Below are 14,408 nucleotides of genomic sequence, written 5' to 3'. Positions count from 1 at the left end.
GACCCCTGATCGTGACAACGGAAATAGATCGTATCCATAGAGCTCTGGTCTTTGATCCTGACCCCTGATCGTGACAACGGAAATAGATCGTATCCATAGAGCTCTGGTTCCTGTAAAACTGGATGGGCCTCCTCAAGACATAATCATTAAACCCCATTTTTTTTAAATTAAGGAGGCGGTGATGCGATACGCCAGGGAACATCCAGATTTGGAAATCCATGGGCACAAGATTCAAGTCTTTGCAGATATTTCTCAAGCTACTATCCTGAAATGGAGGAAGTTCAAGCCGTTGCTTTCATCTTTAATTCAAAGGGACATTCGTTATCAATGGAAATATCCATTTTGCTTACAATTTACTTACAATGGCAAATCCTACACCTTTTCTACATTTTCTGAAGGAGAGAAACTTGTTGAATCTGGGCTTTATTTACCTTAGCCCCTCCCCACAGAACCAGCCCAGGGTTGACGGCCCTCCTCCCCCGCTTTCACCTCTGTGGTCCCCCTCTTCAAGGAAGAAGAAACCTGCTACTCCATGTTAGGTCCCTTGAGGACCCTGCTGGCTACTAGTTGATTTCTATCGGGCGGGGACCTCTACATGGTCTTGTTATGGGACATTGGCCTCCGCCCTTGTTCTTCTTTGAATTGTTATTCCAAATATTATGTTTTTAATTTTATTGCTTTTTACCTGTTTACTGGCTAGATTGGATATATGTCAGGTATTCTATTTCTCTGGGGTTAGGAACATTTCTTATACATGTCTGTTACAGACCCCATGGTGCTGGGAAGCGTCTATGTGCTCCTCCTAATTGGAAGACTCTCCCCACTGCTATGCTTTGGTGGAGACTCTTCCATTCCTTGACCTTGTGTCTGGGTTATTTGGTGTTTTACTCTTTTATGCTGCATATCGTTGTTTTACCACTTGAACTGACGCTAGCCATTTTCTGGGCTCGGTGTCTTTTGTCTCTCCCCTATTTCTTCCTTATTTCCCTCACTTTTTTAAATTGTTTTTCTTTGAGGGTCATCTCGGGAATTTTTATTTGGTTATGGATTCTCGATCTCCCCTACGGGGATGTGTGGGTCTCCCCATCACTGTCTTGCATTTTTCTATGTCCACCTTAAGACCTAATAGTGTCGTTGTTCCCTTACTCTCCCATAATGTGCAGGTTTGGGATCCCCTCTAAGCGTCTCAAGGTTTTTTCTCGTTATGAGTCCCTGGGAGCTGATATAGTTGCTCTGCAGGAAACCCATTTTGTCTCCTCTTTCACACCACGTTATATTCATAGAGATTTCCCTGTGTGCTTTTTTGCTAATGCATCTGAGAAAGAATGAGGGGTAGCCCTCTGTTTGGCCCGGCGGTTATCCTTTACTGAATCTAAAGTGATACGGGACAAGGAAGGGCGATATCTATTGGTTAAAGGCCACTTGGGGGGAAACTTAGTGACTTTCCTGATTTACTACACCCCTAATGTGAATCAATTAGCCTTTTTTCGATCCCTGTTTAAATCTTTAGCTCCGGAACTGGAAGGTTATGTCATTTTAGTGGGGGATTTGAATTTGGCTTTAGATCAAACGCTTGATAAATCACGTGCAACCAAACTTGTGTCCCCGAAACAAAGTCGCAAATTTGCTCAACCTTTATATTGCTATAATTTGGTGGATGCATGGAGAGAGGCCAATCCTACTTCTAGAGACTACTCTCATTTCTCTAGAGCTCACAAAGCTTCTATCAGAGGTTTTTGTATCCAACGAGCCTAAAGCAATCTCGTGAAGAGTTGATCTCTGCCAAAACTAAGGAATACGAGGCTTTACTAGCCCAACGTAAAATGACTCCAACCCCCGACTTGTTACTTAAGATACAACAGGCTCGTTTGGAGCTTAATCTTTGTCTCCCCCCAAAAACAGAAAAACAGCTACGATGGAGGAATCATAAATTCTTCACATGGCGAGACAAACCGGAGTGTTGAGAGAGACTTGGAGTGCTGCCCAGGGGCGGACTGACCATTTGGAAATGTGGGCACTTCCCGAGGGCCCGGGGTCAGTAGGGGGCCCCATGAGATGCCCCTGGTACCTTTTTCATAGGCTTTTTTGAGTTTGGGCAAGGACACAGAGGCCCCATGATCCCCTATTGCCCGGGGGGCCCCATGAGTTGTCAGTCCACCCCTGGTTCTGCCCATGTGCTGAGAGCTGCCACGTAGCCAGAGATGAACTGGGCTAAACTTGGGGATGATGGAGTCATGAGATGTTTGCCTAAGGATTGGAACCCCGTCTGTAACATACTGGAGTGAGAGTCCAGGGAGTGACTACAACACTGGAGTGACAGTCCGGGGAGCGACTACAACACTGGAGTGACAGTCCAGGGAGCGACTACAACACTGGAGTGAATGCCACCCCTCTGTCCAAGGTTTTGCTCACCTCCTCATAAAAAGAAATCAGATTTGTGTGACAACTTCTGTCTTTCATGAATCCATGCTGTCTGTGGCTTACAATATTTGTTTCCAGCAAGAACTCCTCTCTGTGGTCTTTTATTAAACTCTCCAGTATCTTCCCAACTATAGAAGTTACACTAACAGGTCTATAATTACTTTGGAAAGATTTTGTCCCCTTTATAAATATTGGCCCCACATTGGCCTTACACCAATCCAGTGGTACTATGCCAGTCATTAAAGAGTCCCTAACAATGAGAAACAATGGCTGTGAGATGACAGAGCTGAATTCTTTAAGGCCCCGTGGGTGTCTGCCATCCGGTCCAGGGGCTTTATGCACCTTTATTCTGTCTAAATATTTCTGGATCATATCAATTGTGAGCCAATCTGGATCATCTGGGGGGTGTCAGTACCACCCCCCATTATGGACAAGAGCCCCCCATGTTCCTTTGTATACACAGAGCTGAAGAAGGGGTTTCATACATTGTCCTTCTCTTTGTCCCCCCCCCCTCTAGATGGTTCTGTAAAGGGCCTACATGCTGGGACCGGACCTTTCTACTATTCATAGATTGGAGGAATGTTTTGGGGTCGTCCTGATATCTTTCTGTTGTTTGTTTTCAGTTTTTGTGCCTTTATTTCCTTTTTGCATCTTCTGTTCTATTCTTTGTAATGTGTAAACGATGATCACGTTCCTTCATTGTTATATTTAATAAAAGCTCTTTTCTTCTTATCTATCGCTTTTGTAACTTTGGCCGTAAGCCACATAGGTTGGATTTGTAGCCTTTTATACTTGTTGTCCATGGGAATATATTTTGCAGTGTGGTCACATACAGTCTTTTTGAAGAACTCCCATTTCTGTGTTGTGTTCATCGATGCCAATATTCCCTCCCAGTATAAGTCTTGGAGAACAGCTCTCAGGCTTGGGAAATTAGATCTCTTAAAGTTGAGCATTTTTATTTTTCCTGTATGTGCTTGCTGTTTACAGATAACAATAAATGAAATCATGTTATGGTCACTGCTACCCAGATGTTCTTTTATATGGACATTCGTAATAAGCTCTTCATGGTTGGAGATGACCAGGTCCAGCAGAGCATCATTCCTAGTTGGGGCCTCTATGAACTGGACCATAAAATTGTCCTGTAGTAGGTTTAAAAATGTTTGCCCTTTAACTGTTCCTGCAGTCCCATTACTCCAGTCACTATCCGGGTAGTTACCATCCCCCATTATTATCACTGTCCCAGCCCTTTCCATCTGTGGGAGGAGCTGAGTCTCCACCTCCTCATTAACACTGGGAGGCCTATAACAAACTCCAATGATGACCTTTGTAGTACCGCCCCCCCATGTGCAGTTCCACCCATAATACTTCAGCCTCATCACACTCTCCATCAACTAGGTCCTCTTTCACACTCACTCTGAAATCACTTCTCACATAGAGACAGACACCACCACCTTTCCTATTTCCCCCGTCTCTCCGAAAGAGAACCTAGCCAGGAATATGAATGGCCCAGTCATGTGAGGAATGAAGCCAAGATTCAGCAATACCAATTCAATCCTAGTTCTCTTCATGCACCAAACCTTCCAACTCACCTATTGTGCTGGGCACACTTCTGGCATTGGTGAGCAAACACTTTCATTCACTGACACCTTGTTCATTCACTGACACCTTGTTCATTTGACACCTTGTTCATTCACTGACACCTTGTCCATTAACTGACACCTTGTCCATTAACTGACACCTTTCCCATACACCGACACCTTGTCCATTCACTGACACCTTGTTCATTTACTGACACCTTGTCCATTCACCGACACCTTGTTCACATGGATTTTGTATATTTTTTATTTTCATACAAATGGTACCAATTCCACTGGTTATTTGTAACATGGGAACCTTCTTACCATCTGTCATAGCCCTCCCCCCATCTTTCCCCATTCCACCCCCCAATAAGTACTGACCCGTCTGATCTGTCTTCCTCATTATAATCAAATTATCCCTCCCCCTCCATCCTAGTTTATATATTCCTCCAGCCTTCCCATAAACCCCTCCCCCAGCACAGCAGACCCCTTTCCAATTAGGTGCAAACCATCGCTAGCATATAGGCTGCACCCCAATGAAAAGTTAGCCCAGTGCTCTTGGTCAGGCCTCCATTTTTATTCTTACCCTGCTATCAATGGCCAACCCTGTCCCACACTTCATCCATGTCTTTGGGGACCTCTGATCTCCTTATGAACTGTTTCTTCCATGATGAAGATCAGCCATGGAGTATATCTGAGGTGTATATCAGGGTGTGCTTCTTCCCCACATGAGAGCTGGGATGTCCAGCAACATTCATCTAGAAGACATTTCCCGCACTCAAGGCACTAATACACCTCCAGGGTTGTGTGGGATCCCTGATGTACAGGAAGAAAGGACTTCAGTGAGGAACATTTCCCTCACTCAGGACAGGAAAGTGGCTTCACCCCCGTGTGAAGTCTCTGATGTCTGTGATGACTGGACTTATCTGAAAAACATTTCCTGCACTCAAGACAAGAATACGGCTTCTCCCCCGTGTGAGATCTCTGATGTGTGTAAAGATGGGACTTCCTTGAAAAACATTTCCCGCACTCAGGACAAGAATACGGCTTCTCCCCTGTGTGAGATCTCTGATGTGTTTGAAGAATGGACTTCTCTGAAAAACATTTCCTGCACTCAAGACAAGAATACGGCTTCTCCCCCGTGTGAGATCTCTGATGTGTGTAAAGATGGGACTTCCTTGAAAAACATTTCCCACACGCAGGACAGGAATATGGCTTCTCTCCCGTGTGAGATCTCTGATGTCTGTAAAGATTGGACTTCACTGAAAAACATTTCCTGCACTCAGGACAAGAATACGGCTTCTCCCCTGTGTGAGATCTCTGATGTCTGTTAAAATGGGACTTAACTGAAAAACATTTCCCACACTCAGGACAAGAATACGGCTTCTTCCCCGTGTGAGATCTCTGATGTGTGTAAAGATTAGACTTCTTTGAAAAACATTTCCCACACTCAGGACAGGAATATGGCTTCTCTCCCGTGTGAGATCTCTGATGTGTGTGAAGATGGGACTTCTGTGAAAAACATTTCCCGCACTCAGGACATGAATACGGCTTCTCCCCTGTGTGAGATCTCTGATGTGTGTGAAGATTGGACTTCTGTGAAAAACATTTCCCGCACTCAGGACAGGAATACGGCTTCTCCCCCATGTGAGATCTCTGATGTTTATGAAGTATAGACATCTCTGAAAAACATTTCCAGCACTCAAGACAAGAATACGGCTTCTCCCCCGTGTGAGATCTCTGATGTGTGTAAAGAGTAGACTTCCTTGAAAAACATTTCCCGCACTCAGGACAAGAATACGGCTTCTCCCCTGTGTGACATCTTTTATGCCTATTAAGTCTGGATTTATAACGGAAACATTTCCCGCACTCAGTACAGGAGAAGCTCTTCCCTGTTGGAAGGCCGGCCCGGTCCCGCACAGTCTGAGGTTCCTCAGGATACGAGGAATCCGATGGTCCATCTACACTGGGTGGTGCCGGATGGACATTGGAGGGAGCCGGGTTTTCTCCTGGACTATACTGTGTGATGTCCTCATCTTCTACTTTCCAGTCTGGAGACAAAGTGAGACAATCCTCGGAGGTTTTCCTCATCTCCCGGCCATGGACTAAAATACAAAGACAAAGAGGATTACTAGACAGGAGCTGATTGGTTCCCCCAAACCAGGACTCCGCCCACATCAGGCAGCTTGGTCTCTGAGGAGCTTACAATTCCACCCTCAAGGGAACTAGGAAATGGCTCCTCTGATCTCCTACCAGGTCATTTCTTTATTCATGGACCTTAGTCAGAGAGTGAGGAAACAACCAGAACTGTCTTTTATAGGAGGGACAGTGATGAGGGGATTATAGGACGAGGGTCCCCACCCCCTCTATCACTCATCGCCATCTTCCCAACACAAGAAGTACTGCACTTCCTTATTTAGTCCATGATTTAGTCATGAAGAACAGCGGGGCTGAGCCCCACCAGAGGTCAGAGAGTGAGGATGGGGGGAGAACAACCAAGATGAAGACTGGACTGATCCTGAAGACCACCATCATTGGGGTATTGACTCCTCCCTCATTATCACTTTCTGTTTAAGGGTCCAAAGTTGGAGGATGTTATCACATTATTATCACCATGTAAAAGTCTGTGCTCTAATCACATCATCCGATATAAAATGTCCAGCTGGGAGGAAATGGGGGAACAAAAGAGAATCCATATTATGTGTATATATACCAGTGGGGGGAGAGCAGAAGTCAGGAGAATGTAATGTACAACATAGAGTATATAGTGCAGGGGTCAGGAGTATGTAATGTACAACATAGAGTATATAGTGCAGGGGTCAGGAGTATGTAATGTACAACATAAAGTATATAGTGCAGGGGTCAGGAGTATGTAATGTACAACATAGAGTATATAGTGCAGGGGTCAGGAGTATGTAATGTACAACATGGAGTATATAGTGCAATGGTCAGGAGTGTGTAATGTACAACATAGAGTATATAGTGCAGGGGTCAGGAGTATGTAATGTACAACATAGAGTATATAGTGCAGGGGTCAGGAGTATGGAATGTACAACATAGAGTATATAGTGCAGGGGTCAGGAGTATGTAATGTACAACATAGACTATATAGTGCATGGGTCAGGAGTATGTAATGTACAACATGGAGTATATAGTGCAATGGTCAGGAGTGTGTAATGTACAACATAGAGTATATAGTGCAGGGGTCAGGAGTATGTAATGTACGACATAGAGTATATAGTGCAGGGGTCAGGAGTATGTAATGTACAACATAGAGTATATAGTGCAGGGGTCAGGAGTATGTAATGTACAACAGAGTATATAGTGCAGGGGTCAGGAGGATGTAATGTACAACAGAGTATATAGTGCAGGGGTCAGGAGGATGTAATGTACAACATAGACTATATAGTGCAGGGGTCAGGAGTATGTAATGTACAACATAGAGTATATAGTGCAGGGGTCAGGAGTATGTAATGTACAACATAGAGTATATAGTGTAGGGGTCAGGAGTATGTAATGTACAACATGGAGTATATAGTGCAGGGGTCAGGAGTATGTAATGTACAACATAGAGTATATAGTGCAGGGGTCAGGAGTATGTAATGTACAATATAGAGTATATAGTGCAGGGGTCAGGAGTATGTAATGTACAAGTTATATAGTATAAGGGTCAGGACTCTCAGTATTAGTATTCTGTAATCAGTGGAAGCTTAAATTTGTACTGTAGACAACATGTAGAGGTGAGCTGGGAATAAACCATCATGAAACAGGTTAGATTGGAGGTTAACAAATCCTTGTACAGAGGGGTGGCGTTGGACGTGGTATACTTGGACAGAGGGGTGGCGGTGGACGTGGTATACTTGGACAGAGCGGTGGTGGGGGACGTGGTATACTTGGACAGAGAGGTGGCGCTGGATGTGGTATACTTGGACAGAGGGGTGGCGGTGGACATGGTATACTTGGACAGAGGGGTGGCGGTGGACGTGGTATACTTGGACAGAGGGGTGGCGGTGGATGTGGTATACTTGGAGAGAGGGGTGGCGGTGGACGTGGTATCCTTGGACAGAGGGGTGGCGGTGGACGTGGTATACTTGGACAGAGCGGTGGTGGTGGACGTGGTATACTTGGACAGAGGGGTGGCGGTGGACGTGGTATACTTGGACAGAGGGGTGGTGGTGGACGTGGTATACTTGGACAGAGGGGTGGCGGTGGACGTGGTATACTTGGACAGAGGGGTGGCGGTGGACGTGGTATACTTGGACAGAGGGGTGGCGGTGGACGTGGTATACTTGGACACAGTTCCCCACACACAGCTGATATGTAAGGTAAAGTCTAAAGGCTGGAAAAATCTGAATGTAAATGGATAGAAAACTGGCTGAAAGATGGTATTCAGAGAGTAGTGGTTAATGATTCATACTCTGAATGGTCTGGGGGTGTCAGTGGTGTACCCCAAGGTTCAGTGTTATTAGTGGGGTACCTCAACCTTCAGTGTTATTAGTGGGGTACCCCAAGGTTCAGTGTTATTAGTGGGGTACCGCAAGGTTCAGTGTTATTAGTGGGGTACCCCAGGGTTCAGTGTTATTAGTGGGGTACCCCATGGTTCAGTGGTATTAGTGGGGTACCCCAGGGATCAGTGTTGGGCCCCTTACTTATTAATATATATATATAAACAATATGGGGTGTGAGATTATAAATCCCATTCCAGTCTTTGCAGATGACACCAAGCTGTGCCGGGGAATAACGTCCTTACAGGATGTCTCCAACTTACAAGCCGACCTCAATGCTCTGTGTAATTGGGGGGCTATGGGGCCAATGAGGGCTAATGGTGATAAATGTAAGGTTCTGCACTTGGGGGCTAAGAATATGCATCATACATACTAGGGGGGTACAACTGGGGGGGGTTAATGGTGGAGAATGGTCTGGGGGGGTCAATCGTGAAGGATTTGGGGGGACAATGGTGAAGGATTTGGGGGGACAATGGTGGAGAAGGATCTGGGGGGGGTCAATGGTGGAGAAGGATCTGGGGTTCTGGTAAATTACCAGCCTAATAATGGCAGCAATGAAAAGCTGCGGGTTCTAAAGTGCGCAAAATCCTCTCTTGTATTAGGAGAGGTATAGACTCCAGAGAGAGATATCTCCCCCCCTCCCCGGGTACAAATCATTAGTAAGACCTCATATGGAATATGCAGTTCAGTTTTGGGCTCCAATTCACAAAAAGAACATTGGGGAACTGGAGGAAGTACAGAGAAGGGCAACCAAACTGATACGAGGCATGGAGGAGATCAGCTATGAGGAAAGATTAGAGGAACTGAATGTATTCTCTACTGAGAAGAGGAGATTAAGGGGGGGATATGATCTCCATGTATAATACATAAGGGGGGATATGATCTCCATGTATAATACATAAGGGGGGATATGATCACCATGTATAATACATAAGGGGGGGATATGATCTCCATGTATAATACATAAGGGGGGGATATGATCTCCATGTATAATACATAAGGGGGGGATATGATCTCCATGTATAATACATAAGGGGGGATATGATCACCATGTATAATACATAAGGGGGGATATGATCTCCATGTATAATACATAAGGGGGGATATGATCTCCATGTATAATACAAAAGGGGGGGATATGATCTCCATGTATAATACATAAGGGGGGATATGATCTCCATGTATAATACATAAGGGGGGATATGATCACCATGTATAATACATAAGGGGGGATATGATCTCCATGTATAATACATAAGGGGGGGATATGATCTCCATGTATAATACATAAGGGGGGATATGATCTCCATGTATAATACATAAGGGGGGAAATGATCTCCATGTATAATACATAAGGGGGGATATGATCTCCATGTATAATACATAAGGGGGGGATATGATCACCATGTATAATACATAAGGGGGGATATGATCTCCATGTATAATACATAAGGGGGGGATATGATCTCCATGTATAATACATAAGGGGGGGATATGATCACCATGTATAATACATAAGGGGGATATGATCACCATGTATAATACATAAGGGGGGATATGATCTCCATGTATAATACATAAGGGGGATATGATCTCCATGTATAATACATAAGGGGGGATATGATCTCCATGTATAATACATAAGGGGGGGTATGATCTCCATGTATAATACATAAGGGGGGATATGATCACCATGTATAATACATAAGGGGGGATATGATCTCCATGTATAATACATAAGGGGGGATATGATCTCCATGTATAATACATAAGGGGGGATATGATCTCCATGTATAATACATAAGGGGGGATATGAGCTCCATGTATAATACATAAGGGGGGATATGACCTCCATGTATAATACATAAGGGGGGATATGATCTTCATGTATAATACATAAGGGGGGATATGATCACCATGTATAATACATAAGGGGGGATATGATCACCATGTATAATACATAAGGGGGGGATATGATCTCCATGTATAATACATAAGGGGGGGATATGATCTCCATGTATAATACATAAGGGGGATATGATCTCCATGTATAATACATAAGGGGGATATGATCTCCATGTATAATACATAAGGGGGGATATGATCTCCATGTATAATACATAAGGGGGGATATGATCTCCATGTATAATACATAAGGGGGGGATATGATCTCCATGTATAATACATAAGGGGAATATGATCACCATGTATAATACATAAGGGGGGCTATGATCACCATGTATAATACATAAGGGGGGATATGATCTCCATGTATAATACATAAGGGGGGATATGATCTCCATGTATAATACATAAGGGGGGATATGATCTCCATGTATAATACATAAGGGGGATATGATCTCCATGTATAATACATAAGGGGGGATATGATCTCCATGTATAATACATAAGGGGGGGTATGATCTCCATGTATAATACATAAGGGGGGATATGATCACCATGTATAATACATAAGGGGGGATATGATCTCCATGTATAATACATAAGGGGGGATATGATCTCCATGTATAATACATAAGGGGGGATATGATCTCCATGTATAATACATAAGGGGGGATATGAGCTCCATGTATAATACATAAGGGGGGATATGACCTCCATGTATAATACATAAGGGGGGATATGATCTTCATGTATAATACATAAGGGGGGATATGATCACCATGTATAATACATAAGGGGGGATATGATCACCATGTATAATACATAAGGGGGGGATATGATCTCCATGTATAATACATAAGGGGGGGATATGATCTCCATGTATAATACATAAGGGGGATATGATCTCCATGTATAATACATAAGGGGGATATGATCTCCATGTATAATACATAAGGGGGGATATGATCTCCATGTATAATACATAAGGGGGGGATATGATCTCCATGTATAATACATAAGGGGGATATGATCTCCATGTATAATACATAAGGGGGGATATGATCACCATGTATAATACATAAGGGGGGATATGATCTCCATGTATAATACATAAGGGGGGATATGATCTCCATGTATCATACATAAGGGGGGATATGATCTCCATGTATAATACATAAGGGGGGGATATGATCTCCATGTATAATACATAAGGGGGGATATGATCTCCATGTATAATACATAAGGGGGGGATATGATCTCCATGTATAATACATAAGGGGGGATATGATCTCCATGTATAATAAATAAGGGGGGATATGATCTCCATGTATAATACATAAGGGGGATATGATCTCCATGTATAATAAATAAGGGGGGATATGATCTCCATGTATAATACATAAGGGGGATATGATCTCCATGTATAATACATAAGGGGGGATATGATCTCCATGTATAATACATAAGGGGGGATATGATCTCCATGTATAATACATAAGGGGGGATATGATCTCCATGTATAATACATAAGGGGGGGATATGATCACCATGTATAATACATAAGGGGGATATGATCTCCATGTATAATACATAAGGGGGATATGATCTCCATGTATAATACATAAGGGGGATATGATCTCCATGTATAATACATAAGGGGGATATGATCATCAAGTATAATACATAAGGGGGATATGATCTCCATGTATAATACATAAGGGGGATATGATCTCCATGTATAATACATAAGGGGGATATGATCTCCATGTATAATACATAAGGGGGGATATGATCTCCATGTATAATACATAAGGGGGGATATGATCTCCATGTATAATACATAAGGGGGGATATGATCTCCATGTATAATACATAAGGGGGGATATGATCTCCATGTATAATACATAAGGGGGGGGATATGATCTCCATGTATAATACATAAGGGGGGATATGATCTCCATGTATAATACATAAGGGGGATATGATCTCCATGTATAATACATAAGGGGGGATATGATCACCATGTATAATACATAAGGGGGGGATATGATCTCCATGTATAATACATAAGGGGGGGATTGCTGTAGGAAAGTCCTGGATCCTTTCTTGGATACACAGAATAAAACTGGATATAACATGTATAGGGAAAGTTGATCCAGGGAATATCCGATTGCCTCTCGGGGGGTCAGGAAGGAATGTTTCCCCTGCAGGAGGAGATCGGATCGTGCTTTGCTGGGTTTTTGCCTTCTGGTGGATCAGCTGTGGGTGTCGGATTATAACTTTTATTTTTAATGGTACAACTAGATGGATGTCTTTTTTCAGCCAGACTAACTAAGTAACTATGTAGGTCCCACACCGCTGCCTCCCATCTCCTGAGACTGCACTCAGTGACTTGGGTCTGAGACACTACAGACATATCCCTCCACCCGGCACAGCCAGCAGGTAACAGAGAAGGTCCCCTGGAGGAGTCAGGCACAAGGCAGGAGACCCCAGTCACATGTCCTGGGTGCCTACATTATGCTCCCCCGTGTGAGACCTCTGATGTGTTATAAGTTTTGATTTTTCTACAAAACATTTCCCACATTCAAGGCAAGAATATGGCTTCTCCCCTGTGTGAGATCTCTGATGTCTGTAAATGTAGGTAATATGTGAAAAACATTTCCCACACTCAGCACAGCAATACAGCTTCTCCCCCATATGAGATATCTGATGTGTGTAAAGATAGGACTTCTGTGAAAAACATTTCCCGCACTCAGAACAGGAAAGTGGCTTCTCCCCCGTGTGAGATCTCTGATGTCTGACAAGATTTGACTTTTGTGAAAAACTTTTCCCGCACTCAGGACAGGAATATGGTTTTTCCCCCGTGTGAGACCTTTTATGCCTATTAACAAGGAATTTAGAATGGAAACCCTTCCCACACTCAGTGCAGGAGTAGCTCTTCCCTGTTGGAAGGCCGGCCCGGTCCCGCACAGTCTGAGGTTCCTCAGGATACGAGGAATCCGATGGTCCATCTACACTGGGTGGTGCCGGATGGACATTGGAGGGAGCCGGGTTTTCTCCTGGACTATACTGTGTGATGTCCTCATCTTCTACTTTCCAGTCTGGAGACAAAGTGAGACAATCCTCGGAGGTTTTCCTCATCTCCCGGCCATGGACTAAAATACAAAGACAAAGAGGATTACTAGACAGGAGCTGATTGGTTCCCCCAAACCAGGACTCCGCCCACATCAGGCAGCTTGGTCTCTGAGGAGCTTACAATTCCACCCTCAAGGGAACTAGGAAATGGCTCCTCTGATCTCCTACCAGGTCATTTCTTTATTCATGGACCTTAGTCAGAGAGTGAGGAAACAACCAGAACTATCTTTTATAGGAGGGACAGTGATGAGGGGATTATAGGACGAGGGTCCCCACCCCCTCTATCACTCATCACCATCTTCCCAACACAAGAAGTACTGCACTTCATTATTTAGTCCATGATTTAGTTATGAAGAACAGTGGGGCTGAGCCCCACCAGGGGTCAGAGAGTGAGGATGGGGGGAGAACAACCAAGATGAAGACTGGACTGATCCTGAAGTCAGGAGTATGTAGTGCAGGGGTCAGGAGTATGTAATGTACAATATAAATTATACAATGAAAGGGTCAGGACTCATAATATTGGTATTTAGTAATCAGTGGAAGCGTAAATGTTTACTGTAGACAAGTTGCAGAGATCCCACACCGCTGCCTCCCATCTCCTGAGACTGCACTCAGTGACTTGGGTCTGAGACACTACAGACATATCCCTCCACCCGGCACAGCCAGCAGACCACAGAGCAAGGAATCCTGGGAGAAATGTTCTGTCAGAGATCTTACTAGACCCGGGCATGGGGAAGAATACCCAACTCACATGTCCCATGGGCCTAGGTAGAGCTACACCTATGGTGAAAATGGACATTTTGCTGCCAGCTGAGCCCCAGAACCTCCATAAATCCAGTCTAGATACATAAATTGTGTCTGCAGC

The 14,408-nt window shown here is 44.0% G+C and overlaps 2 protein-coding genes across 2 annotated transcripts in view; both read right to left on the bottom strand.

The window, feature by feature from the left end:
* LOC149445506 (uncharacterized) overlaps window positions 1-14,408 on the bottom strand; it is a 325,410-nt gene that overhangs the window by 256,455 nt on the left and 54,547 nt on the right. The gene's annotated exons all lie outside the window — the stretch shown is intronic.
* The window catches only part of LOC149445507 (uncharacterized), a 52,053-nt gene continuing 42,501 nt past the window's right edge, over window positions 4,857-14,408 (bottom strand). Inside the window, exon 2 of the mRNA XM_089653764.1 lies at window positions 4,857-6,103. Within this exon, the coding sequence (XP_089509890.1) occupies window positions 4,857-6,103 (1,247 nt within the window). The remainder of the gene's footprint in view (window positions 6,104-14,408) is intronic.

This window comes from Staurois parvus, unplaced genomic scaffold, assembly GCF_062004578.1.
Source record: "Staurois parvus isolate SC_StPar_1 unplaced genomic scaffold, SC_StPar_1.0 ptg000720l, whole genome shotgun sequence".
In the NCBI taxonomy this organism is placed as follows: domain Eukaryota; kingdom Metazoa; phylum Chordata; class Amphibia; order Anura; family Ranidae; genus Staurois; species Staurois parvus.
Note: the sequence above shows the minus strand (reverse complement) of the source record. Positions and strands in the feature narration are given on the sequence as shown.